This window comes from Gopherus evgoodei, chromosome 2 (assembly GCF_007399415.2).
Source record: "Gopherus evgoodei ecotype Sinaloan lineage chromosome 2, rGopEvg1_v1.p, whole genome shotgun sequence".
Taxonomy (NCBI): domain Eukaryota; kingdom Metazoa; phylum Chordata; order Testudines; family Testudinidae; genus Gopherus; species Gopherus evgoodei.
Genome location: NC_044323.1, coordinates 250,487,382 through 250,510,183, shown reverse-complemented (window position 1 = coordinate 250,510,183; position 22,802 = coordinate 250,487,382). Strand labels below are relative to the sequence as shown.

The 22,802-nt window shown below is 41.5% G+C and overlaps 1 protein-coding gene across 6 annotated transcripts in view; it reads right to left on the bottom strand.

The window, feature by feature from the left end:
- Nucleotides 1–474: 474 nt before the first annotated feature.
- The window catches only part of LOC115646941 (Y+L amino acid transporter 2-like), a 35,979-nt gene continuing 13,651 nt past the window's right edge, over nucleotides 475–22,802 (bottom strand). For 4 of the 6 annotated variants that reach the window (XM_030553413.1, XM_030553411.1, XM_030553410.1 and 1 more), the window contains 8 exons: nucleotides 22,348–22,473; nucleotides 17,125–17,269; nucleotides 16,129–16,252; nucleotides 15,257–15,360; nucleotides 12,715–12,811; nucleotides 5,110–5,259; nucleotides 2,173–2,356; nucleotides 475–898 (listed from right to left, as the gene is read on the bottom strand). In XM_030553413.1, the coding sequence (XP_030409273.1) occupies nucleotides 807–898; nucleotides 2,173–2,356; nucleotides 5,110–5,259; nucleotides 12,715–12,811; nucleotides 15,257–15,360; nucleotides 16,129–16,252; nucleotides 17,125–17,269; nucleotides 22,348–22,473 (1,022 nt within the window). In that variant the 3' untranslated portion in view covers nucleotides 475–806. Of the gene's footprint in view, nucleotides 899–2,172; nucleotides 2,357–5,109; nucleotides 5,260–12,714; nucleotides 12,812–15,256; nucleotides 15,361–16,128; nucleotides 16,253–17,124; nucleotides 17,270–22,347; nucleotides 22,474–22,672; nucleotides 22,693–22,802 lie in introns of all 6 variants that reach the window. The other 2 variants (XM_030553415.1, XM_030553414.1) reach the window with 2 other exon arrangements.

The following is a 22,802-nucleotide window of genomic DNA, read 5'->3' as shown; positions in this document are numbered from 1 at the left end:
CTAATTGCAATACAATTCTTAAATTTATATTGTGACTTTCTTCTCCCGTCATATCTTTAGAAATGTAAATCTAATAAGTGTCTGATTTGCATTGTATTCTTTCATTTGTCTTTTCATTTCTCAAGATTTTGCTTTGCACTGGCTAGATTTATTCCAAAAGGCTTGCAAAAACTAACACTTATGTAACATGAAGACAGGGCTGCCCAAAGGTTCAGGGGGCCTGGGGTCTTCGACGGCAGGGGCCCCCCGCTGCTGAATTGCTGCTGAAGACCTGGCACTTCGGCAGACGGTCCCAGGGCGGAAGGACCCCCCCGCTGCAGGTCTTTGGGGCTGAATTGCTGCTGAAGACCCAGACCCAGACGCAGAGTGGAAGAAGCTCTGGAGGCCTGGGAACTGCGAGAGTTTTCTGGGGGCCCCGGAGCGAGTGAAGGACCCCACTCCAGGGGCCCCAAAAAACTCTTGTGGGGGCCTCTGCGGGGCCCAGGGCCTGGGGCAAATTGCCCCACTTGCCCCTCCCTCCAGGCGGCCCTGCATGAAGAGCTTATTCATACAGTGCTTTATATTTTCAAAGCACTTCACAATCACGAGCTAATCAATCAGCATTAATAAACAAAATTAGAAAAAAAATCCTGTAGAACAGGGATTGGTAAATACCCTTGGCAGTGAAGGGGCTAATAAAATAAACACAAAAATAACTAACATCAAACTGATGCACAGTGTAATTGTTGGTACTTTCGTGCAACCAACCCTACACAAAGAATTTCAGACAGTAAAAATGCTTCAAGTATGTAAATGCCCAGACAACCCTATTTGGCTTTAGCTTCTGTCTGATCCACTTCAGTGTCCAAGTCTGTCAGACAACAGTAGAACAACATCTGAACATATTTTGTTGTTGTGGCTGCAAAATAAAAAAAACACATAGATGAGACAAAGTTACAATAGAATTTTGGTCTTTTATAAACTTTGCATCCAAGGATCCCAAAGCACTTTGCAAACATTAGTTGAGCTTTGCAACATCTCTGTGAGGAGGATTAAATTCATGTTTCCAATGGATAAATCATTCACAGAGACATCAAAGCCCAACTTTGAAATTCTTAATTTTTAATCAGCCCTTCACTGATGGAAATTTGTAAGAGCTGGGATGAAACTGAACAAGTTGCTCAGAACTGAGCCTTTCAAGACTAGTCTGAGAGTCAGTAGCAGAGATATGGATAATCCTCTGCAGCTACTAGCTTCTGAACCTGAGTCCACTAAATTAATGATTTAATAAATTTAGGAAACTTTCATCAGTTTATTTATACAAGTTATGGCATCTGTCCCATCCTACACACACACACACAACCACTTTTTCAATTGTTCCTGGAAGAGAGCACCCAGAAATAAGCATGTGTACAGGACCACCAATTTTTTCCCCAATGCAAATGTTAGCCCCTTACCAATCTCAAATATCCATCATTATAGCAGAATTCACATTTTAACTAGTACCAAAATAGGTGGTCTCATCTAACTCAGATACTACATTAATTGGTCAGTCAGCAAAACAATACAGTGATGTGGTACTTTCAGTCCTCCAGAGCAAAAATGAGTGAGTTTAGTCTTTAGAGAAACAAGTTGGGTGAGGTAATATCTTGTTGGACCAGCTTCTGTTGTTGAGACACACAAGCTTTTGAGCTTACACAGAGTTCTTCTTCAGTCTTCAACACTAGGAGGACTTTTGACCAAGCCAATGTAAATTATTCCTCCATAATGACTTATAAGTAATGTATTGTAGGATGACCAGACTGCAAGTGTGAAAAATCAGGATGGGGGTGGGAAGGTAATAGGAGCCCATATTAAAAAAAAGCCCCAAATATCAGGACTGTCCCTATAAAATCAGGACATCTGGTCACTGTAATATTTCTATTGAATCTACATGCAGGAAAATTCTGTAAAGTTGTGTAGTTCAGGTTATTTTTTCCTCTAAAACATATAACAAACCCAGCAAATCTTCCTACACACGTACTGTATTATACATTAAAAATTTCTGAGGGAAAAAAATTTACAAAAAATCCAGAAAAGATAGTTAAGGTGTTTTTTTATGTTTTCTGACAAGGTTCTCACAATTTCTATTTACAGGTGCCTGCATGTAGAGATGTACATAATCACATACTGATGTAAAACTACATTGCTTACCAGAGAGCCACTGAAGACATTTAGGTTTCTTTTCATATGGTAAATAAACTCCCAAATAATATGCAGGAATTCCAGAGAGGGCTATGCCAATTCCAATGAGAGTATTGATTGTATCGCTGTAGAGAGGAACCATGACCAGGAAAATGGAACATAAACAGTATACTACCGGAAAGAAGAGGCTGAGCTGCAGATACAAAAAGATCAACATGAATTAAAAGAAACAACAAAACATACTGTTAAAAAATGTGAGGCCTTATGAACTGAAGCACTAATGAGGCCTGCTTGTAAGGCTTGCTCTTCCTGGATGAGGGAGAGGAGCTAAAAAAGAGAAAGCTGCTACAGAAAGGAGTGGTGAAGAAGAGGTCGGTTGCTTCACCTCAGAGACTGCTGACAATAGACACACATCAGCCAAGAGGGAAACACTGTTGCTAACGCCATATTGACCAGCTGTGAAGCAAGATGCCTCAAGATAAGAGGCTGGAGTTGGATCCTAATAAAAGACAATAGAGCTATTAATAGGCCAAGTCCAAAGAGCTGAATCTAGAAAGATGGCCTGAGAGACAGGCCACCTTTCCCTTCACTTGAAAGGACCTTTCTTTTGTCTCTTTTCTGGTATAACTTGAGGACCCTTCATATGCTACAAAGTGAGGGGAAGGACATTATAAATGGCTTGAAGAGTCTGGAGGAGAACTGGGGGATTCCCCTCTGCCCCCTAGGTGTAAATACATGTGTGTGTCTGTATCTGTCCATCTTGTTTCCAGGACTGCACAAACTCAGCTCCAACTGACACTTATGGGAGATCCACAAATGCAGTAAGAGCAGAGCACTGAAGCCGAGCACTACCATGTAGGGAATTTTTTTGCTAAGCTTCTCGTGCAGAATTTTTATCATTTGATGTCAGAAACTGAACGAATCCAGCTTGACTTTCAAGAGTCTAGCTGAGTGTGCAGAGGTGGCAGTTAGAAACACATCATTTTACTTGTAAAATCAGCAAATCTGATATGGAAATAATTGGAAAACAAGTAGGGAAGCCATAATAAACTTTTTTACAGATTCATTTCTTAAAGTAGAACCACACTTTGCTATCTAGCCACTGTTCTCAAGAATGGCCTTTCAAAATGTCATGACATTTTAAGAGCTAGCTGTAACTTATAACAGAGAAAGGGTTTTTGTATAATTATTATTTTTATGTAAGTAAAATATAAATTGAGGAAAACAATCCACTGTGCGTGCACAAAACTCCATGCAAAAATGTGAGGTCAGCTAAGCAGGCAAAGAGTAACAGAAATTCATAAACTGGCACCCACAATCAGCTTAGATAAACTCTCTGGGTGCAATCTTGGGTGTACTGAAGTCTATGGCAAAATTCCCACTGATTTTAATAAGGCCAGGATTTCACCCTCTCTCCTCTCTTCTGCCTATTATCTGGAGAGTTTGTAAATGAAGTGTGAAGATGATAAGTTTTATCAAGGCTATTTGTTGTCAAGCAGGGCTGCATATGGTAAAGCGTGAAATCCAATAATTGATTTTTATAACTTAAAGATTTGTGGGCTGAGCAGACCCCTGAACACCTTGTGTTTCATCAGTTTGATGTCCAACAGAAAGTAGAAATGGCTGGTCAAAAAACAGGAAAAAGATTGAGTAAAATTTCCCTTGCTGGTTGTTGTGATGTGGGTTTTTTGTTGTCTTTTTACATTCAAAATGTGAATGAAAGATCTTGTCAAACTTGAAATTAAAAAAAAATTGACTAGCTTTGGAGAATTAGAACATTTACTGGCTTTAGAGAATGTATTTCAATGCTGATTGTACACAGGAGTTCTATTTTTGTGGTAGATGCTGGATAGGAACCAAAACAATTCGCTCTCTAATAACACACAAACAAAAACTGATGCTGGTAAGGATGGTGCAGGAGACTGTGACAAGACAGAGTCAAAAAAAAAGGTCTTTGGAAAAGCTCGTGAAGGGGTATTAATTTGTATTCTAAATTCACTTGGCTAAATGAATGTTACTAGGTAACACTCTTCTATTCTTGAAGTGTGTATAGGGTACCATTTCTTGGAGGACTCAAGTAGCGTTAATACACCTCACTCTCCCACTACCATGTGTGTCTTGGATGGCAAAATATATATGGACGAAGGGAAGAGGAAGTAAAGTACTAGTCCTACAAACAAAGGAGAGGTGGAACTATTGTCTGGCAGCTCAGAATTTCCCAAACTATAAGAGGTGTAATCACACCTGAATACCAAACTGTGCCAGAGCCCTAGGCACCCTGTAACTATGGCAATGTAAAGATCCACTATGAGAAAAAATGACTAAACAAAAATAAGGGCCTATCCAGCGACACACTATGGACTAAGGAGCCTAGACCATTTCATTTTAAGAACGAAGAGGGTTTTAAGTTGAACAGAAGGAAAAATGAGTCACAAAATCAATAAATGTCAATTTTTATACTATATGTAGCAAAAATGCCATAATAGATATCCTTCTGAGAGCTGGGATACATTTGGCTCCTTAACTTGTGACAATGTGTGTTAAAAGGACTTTCGTGGCTAAAAGAGTAGCATATAAGGGAAGTTCTGACACATTCTTAGTACCAATACTCAGGGCTGGCTCCAGGCAGCAGCAGAGGAAGCACGTGCCTGGGGCGGCCAATAGAAAGGGGCGGCACTCTGTACATTACTGGGGCGGCACATCCTGGCCTGCAACGGCAACTCAGCAATGGTTCCTTCAGGTCCCTCTTTTCTTCTTCGGTGGCACTTCAGCAGCAACTCAGTCATTCCACTTGTAGTCAGTCAGCTTTTTTGTTCTATTTTATTTTATTTTCCACCGCTTGGGGCGGCAAAAAAGCTGGAGCCGGCCCTGCCAATACTGTAATGTATATACAAACAGATGTATTGACTGTATATTATGTTTTATTTCCTTCTGTAATGTACTTACTTTAATAGGCCGTGGCCTATCAGGCTGAGTACGTCTCAGGTATATTAATCCTGCAACGGACAGCCCAACATACAGCCAGTAGTTGAAGCTGTAGTAATTTATGAGGAGAAAGACATCTTCCACAAGGAGGTAGAGCAAAGTCATTAAACCCTACAGACATAAAAGGGAGGGGGGAAGGCCTTTTTAAGTAACAGAATAGTTTTCTTATGAAACAAAAACATACTATATATTAAGCACTATATATCAAAGGCCTGATTTTAGTGGTGCCGAGCTCCTAAGTTCCAACCAAAATCACTGTGAGCTGTGTTCTCAGAACCGCTAAGAAATCTGTAAGTGCACTGATGGACAGTGCTCAGGGAATGGGCAGCTGTTCTATATTTTGTTTTCTCCTCACTGCGCAATGTGTGGCCCCATGCTGTTTTTACCTCACACCAGTCAAATCCTGCTCTGAAGACAAAACCATTCATTTCCTCATGGGCTTGTCTACGGTGCCCATTAGCATAGTATCTGATTGCTTCACAAACATTCGTTTATCATCACAACACCCATGGGAACTGAGGGGGGTCATATCCCCATCAGGGCTGGCTCCAGGCACCAGCTGACCAAGCATATGCTTGGGGCGGCACTTGGGGCAGGGCGGCGCTAGGGTTTGTTTTTTTTTTTGGTTCATTGGGGCAGCACTGGAGGAGTTTTTTTTGGTTCGGCGGCGGGGCTCTCGGGGGGGGGCTTTGGGTGGTGCAGTGCTCGGGGGGGCGGGGCTTCTGGGGCAGGGGCTGGCATGGTGCTCGGAGGGGGATGGGGGCTTGGGGCAGCACTCTAGGGGGCAGGGCATTGGTGCAGCATGGCACTCTGAGGGGGCGGGGCTTCGGGCAGCATGGTGCTTGCGGGGGCGGGGGTTTTGGCGGTGCAGCACTGATGGGGGGGGTACGGTGGGGCGGCACTCTTCTTTTTTGCTTGGGGTGGCAAAAAAGTTAGAGCCGGCCCTGATCTCCATTTTACATATGGGAAATTGAGGCATAGAAGGAATAAGGTCCAAAAATTTCCACCTACGTGGTGTCTAACTTGAGACACCTAGAACCTGTGTTGTCAGAGTTCTGAACATTATATAGTGCTCTCTATAAAGCACAGCTCTCATTGACTTCAGTTGCAGCAGTGAGTGCTCAACACTCCTGCAAATCAGATCCAGGCTCTCAAGTCAGGAACACAGAGCAAGAAGAACAGATAATTAGTGACTACCTGTGGAAAATGTGGTTTAGGGACTTGCCTAGCATCACAGTGAAAACTCTGGCACAGGCAGGGATAGAATCCAGTTCTCCAGGGTGACATTCAGCTGCCTTAACCATGAGGCCATCCGTTCTCTTCCTGAAATCCCGACTCATTCATGACTCTCCTTCCAACTTCTAAATTAGGCAAGGGCCCAACAAACAACCACCTCATTCAGAACACAGCCCTGATCTATCCCCAGAGCAGATCTACTGTGGGCACTGAATGAGTTAGGGGTCCAGTAGTTAAAAATAGTATGTGATCATTCAATTAAAGACTGTATCATAATGCATACAAAGGGGCACAGGCAGTTTTTCTGGCTTGTCTTAGCTTTTGAATGCTTGACTATGCAACCTTAGTAATGTTCTTTTGATGTACTTTGTGTCTAATTTCCTCATTTTTTAAAGAAGCAAACTGAAAAAAAAATTCCATCATGTGGCATTATACTGACACTCACATGGTTCATCAGCCACATTGGAACCTTTGAACCCACTTCACAGACCTCTGCCACTTAAACTAGCAGAGTAACTGGTAGCAATAGTAGTTTGCCATCTGCTCTGTAGACCAGCACTAAAGGGGGATGAGACATCCACTTTGCCAGTGGGTTTTACAGCTATGCTGACAGCAGACGAATGGCGAGACTCAGGAATCTTGGGTTCCATTCTAGGTGATGGAAGGGAGTGTTTTCTAGTGGTCACAGAGCCTTCTGCCTGCCCTCTCCTGAACCGCCAAGCTTGACTCCTGTTTCCCCAGCCCTTCCAATCTATACCCATTCCACTCCTTGTCTCTGGCTCCTTCTCTTTGCCTACCCAGTCCCAGCCTCCACTCCTCAGACTTCTTGTCCCAGTCTCTCCTTGGCTCCCAATCATTCCCAACCTCCCCACCCCACTGGCTCACAATCCAAGTCTTCTGGCCTACCTAATCCTATTTTCTCTTCCCTCTTCTCCTCCACTCTCCAGTCCCAGTCTCATCAGACTCCTTATCCAATCTATTTCTTTCTCCCACCTGCCCTCCTCACAGGCCCACCCCTTGTCCTCTCTGCATTTGAGTCTGGAAGCTTACACCTCCATTCTGCCTGGGTGCCAGCAGTTTGAGTGGATTGGGGATGTGGGGTATCTTTGAGGCTATGTCTACACTGGGATAAAAGATGCTTGGTCGGGCTGCAAGACTGGAGTGTTCTGGAGCTCAGGCTCCAGCCTGACCCTGAATGTCTATGCAGCAATTTTGTTTTTTAGCCCCACTGTCTGAGTCCCACAAGCCCAAGTCAGCTGACCAGACAGCCACAGCCATGCCGTGGGTCTTTCGTCCCTGTGTACATGTACCCTACGAACATAAGAAAGATACTCCCTGCTCTCTGTTCTAGTGCCCAGCCCAGCTACAGCCCAAAACAGCCAGGAGCAGCCACTACAAGGAAAGTTCTGCTTCATCCCTGTTGCTCTGGGCTGGTGGAAGCATGGTCAATTGCTTTATGGGGACGGTCAGTCTGACTAACAGTAGAAGCTGTCTCTCCTCAGCATGTATTAATGGAGAATCTGAAAAGGCTTATATCTTGGCCAAATTTGGGCAGATTTTCACATGGTTAGCAAAAAGCACAACCCTGACACAAAGGCCACTCCTCTGCCAAATTTCAGTTAATTGCTCCAAAGCATGCGAGCACTAGAGCTGTTCAAAACAAAAATTTTAAAAAGACACCAGGATTTTTTAAATTGGGCAAAACATTATCATTCCTTAGCCTCAGTCTCAGAAATTGCTGGACTGTTCTGACAAAAATTTTCCAAAATATTGATGCCTGAGGCAGACATCTGGCATGTAAAATTTCAACCCAAATGGTTAAATTTTGGCAAAGTTATCAGCAACACTAACCAGAACCTCATAATGGGGACTATTAGGCAACCTCAGTAACAGTTGGTGCCACCGGCCCTGGATATATTTTAAGAGCATATTAAAATAGGGTACTCAGGCCTATACAACTTTCTACAGTATCTCTCTATCATGCTCCTTGCTCCGCTTAATGAATGCTTCTCCGAGGAATAGTCTAGGTTTTAAGTGTACCCTAAAGGTCACCAAATCCAGGTTCTGGTGAACCAGGCGAGGATGCAGTTCTGCAGACAATATATATATTTGACTAAAACATTAAGTAATTTACCTTTCATTTGTTTTCAAATCTATTAATATTTAAAGAGAAGTTCTCTCCCTTGAATCCTATTTTTCGTCTCCTCATCCTGCAATGATGTCATAATGAGGAATTAATGCTGGCATAGTAACATTCTTCTATCCAGTGAAATCTGTGTTAGTGACAGGGCCGGCTCCAGGCACCAGCATTCCTAGCAGGTGCTTGGGGCAGCAGTCTGCAAGGGATGCTGAATTGCCGCCGCGACCGGCGGGGGCAGTCCGTGTGCCATTAGGGCAGCACATGCGTTTCCGCGGGGGCGCCAAGTTGGCAGCAGCTTCTATGTTCAGCTGCCCGCGGCGGCAATTCGGTGGCGTCTGTCTTCAGCCGGAAGACAGAAGCTGCCCCCGAGCTGCCGCCGCCGCGGAAACGCGCGTGCCGCCCTAAGGGCACACGGACTGCCCCTGCTGTCTGCGGCGGCACTTCGGCACCCTGTTTGGGGCAGCAAAAACAGTAGAGCCAGCCCTGGCTAGTGTCCACACTTTTCGAGGAAACATCTGACTAAGGGACTACCTTAAAGTATCCCCCAGAACCTTCAAATGCAAATTTACCTTTACCAGGTGACAGGGCCGCCCGGGAGGGGGGGGGCAGAGGGGCAATTTGCCCCAGGCCCCGCGCTCCGCAGGTGCCCCCACGAGAGTTTTTCGGGGCCCCTGGAGCGGGGTCCTTCACTCGCTCGGGGACCCCAGAAAAGTCTTGCGGGGCCGGGCCGGGCCCCGGAGCTTCTTCCACTCCCGGTCTTCGCTGGCGGGGGAGTCCTTCCGCTCCGGGGCGGAAGGACCCCCCTGAATCGCATTACCGCCGAAGCGCAAACCGGTTTTCGGCGGTAATTCGGCGGCGGGGGGCCCTTCCGTTCCGGGACCCGCCGCCGAAGTGCCCCGAAGACCCGCGGCGGGGGCCTCCCGCCGCCGAAGAGCGGGCTGCGCTTCGGAGGCGGGTCCCGCTGCGGCGGTAATTCGGTGGCGGGGGGTCCCCGCCGCGGGTCTTCGGGGCACTTCAGCGGCGGGTCCCGGAACGGAAGGGCCCCCCGCCGCCGAACAGGGCCGGCTCTAGACATTTCGCCGCGCGGGGGGCCCCCTGCTGCTTGCCGGTCCCGCGGCTCCGGTGGACCTCCCGCAGGCATGGCTGCGGATGCTCCACCTGAGCCGCGGGACCAGCGGACCCTTCGCAGGCACGCCTGCGGGAGGTCCACCGGAGCCGCCTGCCGCCGATGGCCCCAGGCCCCCGGAATCCTCTAGGCGGCCCTGCCAGGTGAGCAACTCACTAACATTACCAGGGACTGCCTATGTTTAGTCCTAGTCACAGCCAAATCCTCTTCTACAGCCGCTACTGCATTGTCCCTAAAGCTCTGTGTGGGGCTAAGGAAGACACCTCACATGCTCATGAGATTGGAGTTTGTCAAAAAGGGATATTTCCTCCCATCTCCTTTTTAATTTTGAAAAATTTTAACCAGCTCGATATTGCCCATTTGTTTTGAATTTGGAAATTTGATCTGCAGCAAACAGTATCTGTGAATGACAAGTCGCAGAAGCTGAACCATTCCATACTAGCCTATTTATATTCAGCATTTAAGAGCCCCAGGAGCTTTGTCATGGAATTGTTCAAGTAAACTGTAAGGCGACCTTTATGAAAAAACGTAGTCAGTCCTCTGGGTGATTACTTACCACAGGGTTCAATGTCATCACTCATTCTTTCTTTTTTCTATGGACTGCTAGATTGTCAAATTTTCAAACTACTCATTTTATCTAATGTACTTTAGTGATGCAGGGCTTGATCTTGTCCCATTGAAGTCAATGGGAGTTATGACATGAGCTTCTAGGGATGCAGGCCCTTACATTTAATAGTAACAATAACAACACAAATATTTATATAATTATTTTGTATTCAAAGCACTTTACAAATATTAATTAGTCTTCACATCTCTCTGGTAAGGTAGGCAAATATGTATTGTTTTCCTCCTTTACAGAGGAGGAAACTGAGGCAAAGATGTTTAAGTGACTTGCCCAAAGCTACAAGAAGAGTCAATATCAGACTCATAAGTGGTCCTAGCTCACAATCCACTGCACAAGTCCCCTGGACAACACAATACAAGATTTTAACTTTTAAATATCTGCCTTCAAACAAACACTGTACAGTACATTGTATTCCTGTGCACTGAGAACAATTAAGCAAAAATTTCTCCCTCTAGAATTGTAATAGAATGTTCCTCTTTTTGAGCTTTCTACAAACAATTGGACTTCAATGAGAGTTATGGTATTTGGCCCCAAACACTGCAGAACTGAGTCCAGATGTGAATGAGCCCTGAAATCTCTGACTCTTAACCACTGATTTATTAAAGAGTACAACTGAAGAAGTGCATTCTTCCCTCAATAAACACAGAAAACTTCCATTCTGATAAATGGGAATTATGTTCAGATGTTAAGAGAACAAATTCTTCCCACTGATACAAGTGTAATTCCCTCTAGTGGGAATATTCAGACTCAAATGACCAGGGCCTGCTCTACTGTTTTTGCTGCCACAAGCAGCGTACCGAATTGCCGCCGCAGACGGCAGGGGCAGTCCGTGTGCCGTTAGGGTGGCACGCGCATTTCCGCAGTGGCGGCAATTTGGCGTCAGCTTCTGTCTTCAGTCGGAAGACAGAAGCTGTGCTGCCATAGACAGCTGAACATAGAAGCTGCCGCAGAATTTCTGCTGCTGTGGAAACGTGCATGCCGCCCTAACGGCACAAGGCCTGCCTCTGCTGTCTGGTGTGGTAATTCAGCGTGCTGCTTGGGGGCAAAAACACGCGGACTGCCGCCCCTTGCAGATTGCCTCCCTAAGCACCTGCTTGGAATGCTGTGCCTGGAGTTGGCCCTGCAAATGACTCATTCCTAGATTCCTATAGTAAGGCAAAAAGGCACTTTGATCATCTGCATAAGACAGGCTATAGAATTTCACCAAGTGAAATGAATAGTTTAATAATGCTTTATGATGGATTTTTCCCCTTCACTTTAATCTATTTGATTTGTGGATTAATGCTTGCAATCATTTGTTCTAATTTTGTATTTTACAGCTCCTTGTCCCTGTGTCCCACAATCTAATTTACAATGAAATGTCGCTCTGGCTCCATAATATCTCATTTTAATTTGTAAATAAGATTTTTAAAATACCAATCAGTGCCCATCAGAAAGAAGATTCCTTTGTGCAATTAGAGAAGAACAAAGTAAATACGGATGTAAAAGTCTAACTTTAAGAACCCAATTTTAAATACTTTCATCCAAGTATTTTAAGTGCTGTGACAAATGTGGGTATATATTGTTTTAAAATTCTTATATACTTTAGCACATGACTACATAAAGCATTCATCACTGGGAAGCTGGTAGTATTTCATTGTGAGTCAATCTTCCTCTTACCCAAAGCCAACTAAACTAATTCTCTTTTCAGTGTGTGGTATTCACCTGAGAATTTCAGTATGCGGCTTTGTGAATATGGAAACCCACACAAAGACTTAGGCTATGTATGCTCTACAGCTTAAGTCGGTATCAGTTTAGTCAGGGGTGTGAATAAGCCACCTCCCTGAATGGTGTAAGTTACATCAACCTAAGTGCCGGTGTGGACAGCGCTATGTCGGCAGAAGAGTTTCTCTCACCAACATAGCTATCACCGCTTGCGGGGACTGGAGTAATTAAGTCGACGGGAGAGATCTTTCCTATCGGCATAGAGTGTCTGCACTAGCAGCTGCATCGGTACAGCAGTGCTGCTGTAAACTCTGTGGTTATGCATTTTAAACCTTCTCTTTTTTCTAACCTAGATCAGAACACAGAGACTAATTAATGTTAAATCCTGGCTAAATCGAGAATTTGTGTTGCAATATCCCAATTGTTTCTAAAACTGATTCAGATAAACCCCTGCAGGTGATTTTATAACTAGTTTGGGCTGATTAACCCTACCCTCTGGGCCTACTTCTCATTCACACTAAGATCACTTTACCTGGGTGGCCTTAGTGTAAATGAGATCAGGCCGTGTGGCTCCAACTGTTTTAAAAAACAATTTAGTTCAACTAGCCCTTTTGGGGAAACCTCCCCAGTGCAGACAGGCCTGGAGAAATTGAGTGTGAAGGGGATTCATAATACTTTACCATTTGCAGATTCCTAAAATAGGGGGGAAAGAAGTGGAAAAGTACTGTTACTTACATTAAAGAAAAGAGCAGGGATTGGTGTGAAACACTTAATATGAATCAAACTCAAACTGTCAGGAAGGTGTCCTTCTCTGGCTCCAACATAAAAAAGCCTAACACAAAAGGAAAGAAAAAGTCTAATTAGCCAAGCAGAGTTCTGCTTTTCCACAAAGGCAGAACCAATTATATTTGTTGCTGTAAACATTTAAGGAGAAAAATGCTTTTTTGTTGTAAGTACCATTCTTTTGTCCACCTTTGTCTTTCACTGGATAATAGACAGCGCTAATGTACATGCCAGGGCACAAAAACATCTCCATCATTCAGGAATGATTGGACTTAATGTGACAAATGTAGATCAGACTGCTAGGTACTCAGAAGACTGCACTTGCCCTATTTTAAGTAGTCCTTCGTTTGAGAGTTGCTATAATAAAATCTGTGCTACTGAAAATAGTACTTCACTGCAAGCATACGTTTATTGTGGAAACATTGCACATTGCCTTAAATATTATTGAAATAACTTCCGGTAGCCTGAAATATACTGAATGCTACTTGCTCCTATACTGTCAAAAGTCCTATCAGGACTATCAAAAGCCACCACAATGCTTAGAGAGGGGCAATTTGACAGCAAAAAAGTATATAGTCCAGTCCAATTCTCTGCTGAGCATGCTTTCTTTTTAGGGGGGAGACATATCTGCACCTTTGCATAGGTGGACAAGCTCCATGCAGTCCCTTTAGACTGTAAGCTCTTTGGGACAGGGATAGTCATTTACTATATGTTGGCACAGCCCTAGCACAAAGGGGCTTTGACCTGGTTTGTCTCTAGTCACTAGCACAGTGTTTAACTAACTAATTAACTAAATAATACACTGTGAATAGCAGTGGGAGGGAGAATGTAACAAACAGCATTGGAATGTGCTGGACTGTCTCCTGAATTTGGTTCTTCAATACTTATAACTGCAGACACAGAAGATAAGATCTACAGTATTATAGCTGCATCTTGGTTTTAAGTGTTTTGGTTTTCTTCTAGTGTCTCAAGTATATACCTGTCCATGGACAATATGCAATTATGCTAAATACTTAACTATAAAGCATGAACTATTAGCGCTGAAATAAATATTTATTAACCCAAAATATTAAAAACTTAATTTAGATTCAGATTAACTTGCAGCTATATACAGCAAATTCACCACATTTGTTAGGCCAAGGGCAGTGCTGCTCCCCACAAATGAATAATAACTCCACACTAAACTTGCATATTCTGAATTATTTTGCTTTGGCATTACAGAAAGAGGACCATGGAACTACATGATATTATTAGACAAAGATGGTGCTAAATGATGTCCTGATATCCTTGGATTGTGGCATTCCTTCAGGTTTGGTACTTCTAATATATTCACGCACATGGCAACATTAGCAGACTTTCAATTCTGTTGAATAGGATCCGTGTCAAATTCATGAGATTGATGGTAGATATCTATGAAAGTTCAATTCTGGCTTGACTGAAAGGAATTTTTTTTTCCTTAGGTAGTCCTTGTTTTTCTGTTTAAAGCAGTTCCAATACTGTTTATTATTTATGAATTATCAACAGACACTATTATTGGATCAGTTTCAAATATCACAATATAGCAATATCCAGCATGACAAATGTCTTTGACAGATGAAAAAGGAAGAATACAAATGTTCTTCAGTGTAATGCAAATAAAGTTGGACTATTAATTGACTCTAAAATAACACCTCTACTCAGTCATGCTATTTCTCACTGGAATCTGGAGGTGTGCTCAGAGATCTTTGATTTATTTATTCAGATTTTACCCTACAAGCTCTCTGAGCCACAGAGATTTGCACCAGGCTTTACATACAAATAAAAGAAGAGAGGCACATGCCCTAAGCGACCTACAATCATAGGGCCACACTATGGCAGCTAATTACTGCTTGGCAAAGGAGGCTGTGCTGAGCTGTTCTGCTGCAGCCAGAGCACCTGGAAACATTATGCCAAGACATGAGTGTACCTCATACGATACCTCCCAAAGCACCCCACCCATGACATTAAGGGGTAGTGAATCTGCTGTGTCATTAACTAGAACGTGCAGTATACACAGAAGGACAATTTTACAAGGCCTTCTCCCTACCATTCCTCATTTCTTTTGGGATGGTTCACTCCCCAGGTGGCACTAATGGGGAACATTCTTTGTGCACGAGGAATGCATCTGGCGTCAGCCATGCATGGAAGTCTTACACCCTCCCTCCCTAGGCCTGCTCCATCGTTACCCTAAATTTCTTGTAGCAAGTCTGCCAGTCAAGTTAGACCAAAGTAGTAGAAAGAAACTCAACAGTCACTCCTGTTAACATTCTATTGCTATCTTTAGACTGCATTCTTAGCATTATAGAGTGCATTAATTTTATCCTACAATATTAAACACCTGAAATGGAGATAGTCACAGATTCTTAACTTCAGCAGGTCTCACTGGAATGTATTATTAAATGATGCCACTTACTACAAAGTGCTATTGATTGCCCTTTGAGTACTGCCTGCCTTTTACATGTTTGATGTTTCATACCTGGAAGCTGCAATAGTTGATGAGTTTAATCCACCGTAACAGGACATGGCCACTGCAATAGGAATTATCCACTTAGCATAACCAAGGGTTTCATTACCAAATGTCTGCAATAGAAAAGAAAAAGCATGAGGCTAATTACATTAAATATGCAATGACAGCCTTGCAAATTTTATCCGTCCAAGCACAGAGTCTCCTAGCCCATTCTTTACCATGATAATAATGAAAACTGCTCCTGCTGAGTGTGTGATGGGAGTTTTGAAAGGCTGATCAACGCTAAGATAAATCCTACATTTGCAATAAAACAAAATTGGATTTTTGTTAATTTCTGTGATTTGGGTTTGAAATGGTGATTTTCAGGCAGATTAGGATGTATAAATCAATTGTTGAATTGTGTGTTAATAACTATAGACTTTCCATATTGTATAATATGTTGGCGATATTTGTTTGTATTCTGGGGGTGTGAAATACTAATAGGAGTTAGAGCAGCGCTTAGCAACAATTTGTCTCAAAACTATTTCTGTCAGTGTAGAGTGTTCAGTGGCAATACTGAACATCATGAAGTAGAACTATTGTAAAATTGGTTTATTTAAAACAACCGCTACAGCTAGGTCATTGTTAGGATCAAGATCTTCAGAGATTATAAAATGGTTTAACAAGCATCAGTTCACAAAGAGATATGCATTATGTCTGAGTCATCACAGTGTACTGGTGTTATTACACAGAAACAAGTAGTTATAGCCATTAAACACACACACACACACAAAACACATTAATTGACAGGGTAAGAAATCTGTATAGGGGACCAAATGAGAATCTTCCACAACATTATATGTATTATAAACATTTGCCTTAATAAACTGCACACAACTTACCACTGCCACTGCATCGCTTGTTAGGAGCGCTGGCATGTCCAACACTACATAGTATGCTATGTTAGTCAGCAAGTAAATAATGGTCACAATAGGCATTGAAATTGCAATTGAGAGGGGTAGATTCCTACAAAGAGAGAGAGAGAAAATGGTATTGCATCATATTAAAATGAGAAATGCTCCTCCCAAATACAAGTGGGTGAGGTGATATCTTTTATTGGCCCAGCTTTTGTTGGAGAGGGGGACAAGCTTTCGTGCTTACACAGAACTTTTCTGCAGGTATGGGAAACATATTCAGGCTTGCTCCACAGGTCGATAAAAGCTGCCAACCTAGCTGTGGAAGTGTCTTCACTTAAATTTGGCTCCTGTCAATGTATGTGCCTCTTCATGCTGATTTAGACTATGTCTACACTTTCCAAAGTAATCTAGTAACGAATACTACCCCTAAGAATTTGAACCTTTTAACCTTTAGGCATAGACCAGGCCTTGGAAATGAACATGTTTCCAGAACACTAGTATAACTCTTTTGTCTCTCCTTTTGCCCCCATTTATTATTACAATTGATTTTGGCTCATTTCCTTGAAAGTAAAATACAGCACTGGCTGATCAAAAAAAAGGGGGAATTTCAAAGGGCCTGTGGAAGTTAGGCACCCAGATCCTATTCATTTTCAGTGGAAGTTGGGTGCCCTAATTTCTTAGGTGCCTTTGAAAATCCCATCCTAAAAAGTAAAGAAAATAATGTCACATATGGAGCTATTGACCTTTTGATATAATACATCTGAAGAGATGAAGGGAAATCACATAGTTATATGGTGCTTAGTAGGTCTTTTCAAAAGCTAAGAATTTTTTATAGATAGTAGTTTGATTAATTTCAAAATTAGGACCCTCACCCCCCAAAATACACGCTGAACTCATCCATTGGGTTATTGAACAATCTATCTTGTCATGTTTTCATAATCTTTGTAACACTCTTTGGGGGATTTGAGAGTATGCACAAACCTTTCAGGATTCCTCATCTCCTCAGTGACATAATTCAGGGTATCCCATCCAGAGTAGGAAAAGAGGGCTGAATACAGAGAAAGTGCTATGCATCCTACATCAGTTGTTGAACCTTCAAATGGAGCTTTAAGATTTTCTGTTTCTCCTATGTAAATATTAAAAAGCAGTTATAGGTTATGTTTAAATGTTTTTCTATTTTAAATATATACACTTCAGCCAAACAAAATAAAACAAAAGCTACTGTTCTCAGATCATAATAAAACCTTTTAAAAATATATAGGAGAGTGTCACCAGTGGATAGGATGGGAATCAGGAAGCTATAGTTCTATTCTTGGCCCCTTCTCTGACTTGCTGTGTGACTCACATCATGTCACATCTGTGCCTCAATTTCCTCATCCATAAAATGGGGATAATTATAGTTACTTTCTTTTTTAAAGCACTTTGAATTCTATGAATAAAATTGCTATATAAAAGCATAATATCATTTTTAGAAGTTAATTTCTGTAATGCATTTATTAATGTGAAATCTGATATGATGTAATTTTAATTATCTACAGATATCTTTGTAGCTTTGTTTAAGCATCCAGCAGGGGAAAAACTCTTGGGGTCCAGGTTTTCATTAGCATGCTAAAGAAACTGGTTTGAATAAAAATGTTTACCTCAAATACCCAGGGAAAGTGGAAGTGGAGGAAAGACTTAAAATTACCAAATATGCAGAAGGAAATTGAAAAATCACTTATGAATAGAAATGGAATTATGTATTATGGGTGAGATGAGCATTCAGACACTTTACCCAGTTAAGAGCAAAGGGAAGCCTTCTTTATAAAGTCACCCTGGACGCTAAGAAAGTAGTTAAATATGTGGAATTCATGGGTTACACACAAGCAGTAAGCTATGGAGACTGACAGCGTAAAGTCTGCAGCTACTAGTGTTTCACCTTTGTAACAAAATCTCATACACAGTTACTGTTAGAATTGGGATAGGTGGGGTTAAATCAGAGGATCCATCTACACTCCATGGAGAGGGACTGCAGATGGGGGGGGTCTGTGCTGACAAAGAAAGACACTTCTGACTTCAGTGGTATCAAAACAGAGTGACAGGGCCAAGAAACTTACCTTCTAAAAACAGCATGGTTTCAAATCACAAACATTCATAATGTCCAAAAAATAAACACATTTGACTATATCAGGAATATGGAAGCTAGGGAAAAACATAATTGTACTTAGTAAAATAACTGCTGAGTGAAAGAATGTTGACCCGATCACAAATTCCTCTGAGTTTCCTTCATCTTCATCCCCAACTTCCGATTGCTTCCCCATTTGAATACCCTGAATCTATTTAAATATAATATAGATTAGGTTATGCTCATCCCCTACTACTTTAGGGCTCGTCTACACTTACAACACTGCAGCAGCTGTAGCGATTAGTGAAGATGGAGAGTGTCTCCTGGTGATATAGGTACTCCACCTCCCTGAGAGGCGGTAGCTATGTCTACAGGAGAAACCCTCCCATCGATGCAGTGCTGTCAGCACTGGGAGTTCAGTCACTATAAAGCATCGCTCAGGTGTGCAGATTTTCCATACCCCTGAGCAACATAGTTATACAGACATAAATTCATAGTGTAAACTAGGGCTTATCACAAGGACTGGCAACCTTTGGCATGTGGCCTATCAGGGAAAGCCGCTGGCTGGCTGGGACCGTTTGTTTACCTGCAGCATCTGCAGGTTTGGCCGATCGTGGCTCCCACTGGCCACAGTTCGCTGTTCCAGGCCAATGGGAGCTGTGGGAAATTTCCCGCAGCCCCGATTGGCCTGTAACAGTGAACCGCAGCCAGTGGGAGCTGTGATCGGCTGAACCTGCAGACACTACAGGTAAACCATCCCGGCCCGCCAGTGGATTTCCCTAATGGGCCATGTGCCAAAAAGATTGCCAATCCCTGTCTTATCAGATGACTTGACTCCCACTGAAGGCTCTTAGCATACTTCATTCACAACAATAACGTTTGCTACTCCTCCATCTCTGTTTTCCGAAGCAGATTAGAAATATAACAGAAAATGACTATCAGCAATATTCTCCTCCCCCATTCTCACTCCTTGTCCTTAGAGCTATGTTCAGCAGTTTGCTTCTGATCAGAGCTGATAGGTCAGAGACAACTCACATAATCTGACCTACTAAGGCCAGTTTACACACAAAAGCTATACTACTTTTCCTGTACCAGTATAAATAGTTCAGCTCCCTGAGCACGGAGACAGTAATATTAGTATAAAAGTGTTTGTGCCAGTGTAGCTTATTTCTGAACAGGAACAACAAATAAGTAATTTGTTGCTTATCTATTTATATTAGTCTGTCATGTCTTTTAGAGTGCTAGCTCTTCAAGAGAGAGACTGTCTTTTATTATGTGATAATACAGTGACTAGCACAATGGAGTTTATAACCCTGGTTGGACCTTAGTTCTCCCTGAATACAGACAATAAAATATCATTCTAAACCCTGTCTTTATTATAGGCCTCAGTCCAATAACATTTTCTCTTCTATTAAACTGAAACTCCTCAGTCCTATCTACATTATGGTCAAAAAAGTGACCACATAAAATGGTTCCTGCATATGCCACAGGACTGCTCCCTGTACATATTAATCGCAGTTAACTCATGCGATTAAATCAAAAAAAATTAATCACAATGAAAAAAACTAATCGCAATTAATCACCATTTTAATTGTTCTGTTAAACAATAGAATACCAATTGAAATGTATTAAATACTTTGGATGTTTTTCTACATTTTTATATAGTATTCTGTGTTGTAAGTGAAATCAAAGTGTATATTTTTATTACAAATATTTGCATTGTAAAAATGATAAAAGAAATAGTATTTTTCAATTCACCTCATACAAGTACTGTAGTTCACTCTCTCTGTTGTGAAAATGCAACTTACAAATGTAGATTTTTTTTGTTACATAATTGCACTCAAAAACAAAACAATGTAAAACTTCAGAGCCTACAAGTCCACTCAGTTCTACTTCTTGTTCAGACACTGGCTAAGACAAACAAGTGTGTTTACATTTACAGGAGATAATGTTGCCTGCTTCTTATTTACAATATCACTTGAAAGTGAGAACAGACATTCACATGGCACTTTTGTAACCAACATTGCAAGGTTTTTATGTGCCAGATATGCTAAACATTCATATGCTCCTTCATGCTTCGGTCACCATTCCAGAGAACATGCTTCCATGCTGATGATGCTTGTTAAAAATATAATGCTAAAAAAAGAATGCATTATTTAAATTTGTAACTGAACTCCTTGGGGAAGAACTGTATGTTCCCTGCTTTTTTTACCTGCATGCTGCCATATATTTCATGTTATAGCAGTCTCGGATGATAACCCAGCAAGTGTTCATTTTAAGAACATTTTAACTGCATATTTGACAAAATGCAAAGAAGGTACCAGTGTGAGATTTCTAAAGATAGCTACAGCACTTGATCCAAGGTTTAAGAATGTGAAGTGCCTTCCAAAATCAGAGGGATGCGGCGTGGAGCATTCTTTCAGAAGTCTTAGAAGAGAAACATTCTGATGTGGAAATTACAGAACCTGAACCACCGAAAAAGAAAATCAACCTTCTGCTGGTGGCATCTGACTCAGACAATGAAAGTGAACACGTGTCAGTCTGCACTGCTTTGGATTGTTATTGAGCAGAACCCATCATCAGCATGGACGCATGTCCCCTGGAATGGTGGTGGAAGCATGAAAGGACATATGAATTTTTAGCACATCTGACATGTAAATATCTCGTGACTCCGGCTACAACAGTGCCATGAGAATGCCTGTTCTTACTTTCAGGTGACATTGTAAACAAGAAGTGGACAACATAAACTCCTGAATATGTAAACAAACTTGTTAGCCAATTGCTCAGACAAACAAGAAGTAGGACTCAGTGAACTTGCAGACACTAAAATTTTACATTGTTTTATTTTGAATGTATTTTTTGTACATAATTCTACATTTGTAAGTTCAACTTTCATGATAAAGAGATTGCACTACAGTACTTGTATTAGGTGAATTGAAAAAATACTATTTCTTTTGCTTTTTTACAGTGCAAATACTTGTAGTAAAAATAAATATAAAGTGAGCACTATACACTTTGTATTCTATGTTGTAACTGAAATCAATATATTTGGAAAAATGTAGAAAACATCCAAAATATTTAAATAAATGGTATTCTATTATTGTTTAACAGTGCGATTAATCACACAATTAATTGCAATTAATTTTTTTAATCACTTGACAGCCCTAATATTGACACATTTATGGCTGCTTCTTTTCTGACAAACATAATTTTTTACTATTTTTTTTTTTTACATTTGTTAGCATTGCAGAGTTTTATCTATGTGATAGCAAGTCTGCAAAATGAACCTGGAATCTGAAATTTGAGCAGTCCTCTTTCTGATTCACACATCATCACTAGCAATAAAGATTCTACAAACAGAATTTAGTTAGCAATTCTGCTGATGATGCACAAGCCAGAAAGCATGTAGTTTGCCTATCATATCCCAGGTTAAGTTTGCAGAGCTGGCATTTATTTAAAAAAAATCTAGTAGTTGGAACCCCGAGGAAAATTTGATCTGGAACCATTGACAGCCAACAAATATGCTCTAGAAAGCAGAATAATGTATTAGATTATAACCATGTTGTAATCCCTATTCATCCTTTACAACTAAAAATGGACCAAGGGTAGACCAAGGCAATTTAGGCTAAAGTATGGTTTCAAGGTTGTATGAAGACTAGGGTTCAGATTTGCTGGCACTGAAAACTTGTTCTGTTCTCATGAAAATATTTGGTCTCATATTGCAAACTATTGAGATACTGGGTCCGAGCCTAGGTTAGCGTGATTTGTGTTTAGATGGAAGGGGGCTAGCCTCGAACCTGAGTCTGAAACCCGGGTTTACATTTTGGTGACCCAAATGTCTACATTGACATTTTATAGCCCTGCAGACCAAGCCCTGTGAGCCCAGATGTGCTGTGGGTCTTTTAATCGCAGTGTTGATGGAGCTTAAAGCGTCCTACAGAGCAATATAGCTGTCACCTCTTTTTCAGGAGATTAACAGCAATTTCCCAGTGCATAACATTTTATATTAAAGTGTGGATTCTGGATACTACTGTATAGATTTTGACTCTCAGATACTGTTTAGTTTTTTTAAAAATGTCTAAAATGAAATATATTCTTACCTTTACTAATTTTATGAAGACCCACAGAGATGATCACGATAAGGGCCATAACTTTTGCATATGTGAACAGATCTTGTACTCTGGTTCCCCACTTTACGTTGACACAGTTAATAAATGTTAAGGAACCTATTGAGAAAAGGAATACAAATGAGATAGGTGCTTTCTTAAATAATACACCTTTCAAGAAAATGAAAGTTACAAGTACAGAAAAACTTTTTCAACACTTCAGAATTATCTAGACTTTTACTGAAAGCAATAGAAATTGACTATAATAATTTTTAAGTCAGTTTTTATTGTTTATTTTTTAAAAAGAAGTAAAACTTACTGCATGGAGGCTGCCATTTCCTGGTAACAGGTTGTAAGGAAGAGAAATTAGGAGAGGAAGGAAGACATTCTGCATTGAAATCAGTGGGAAAGCACTGGGTTCTGAATTCTGATTTTAGGACCAACCACTC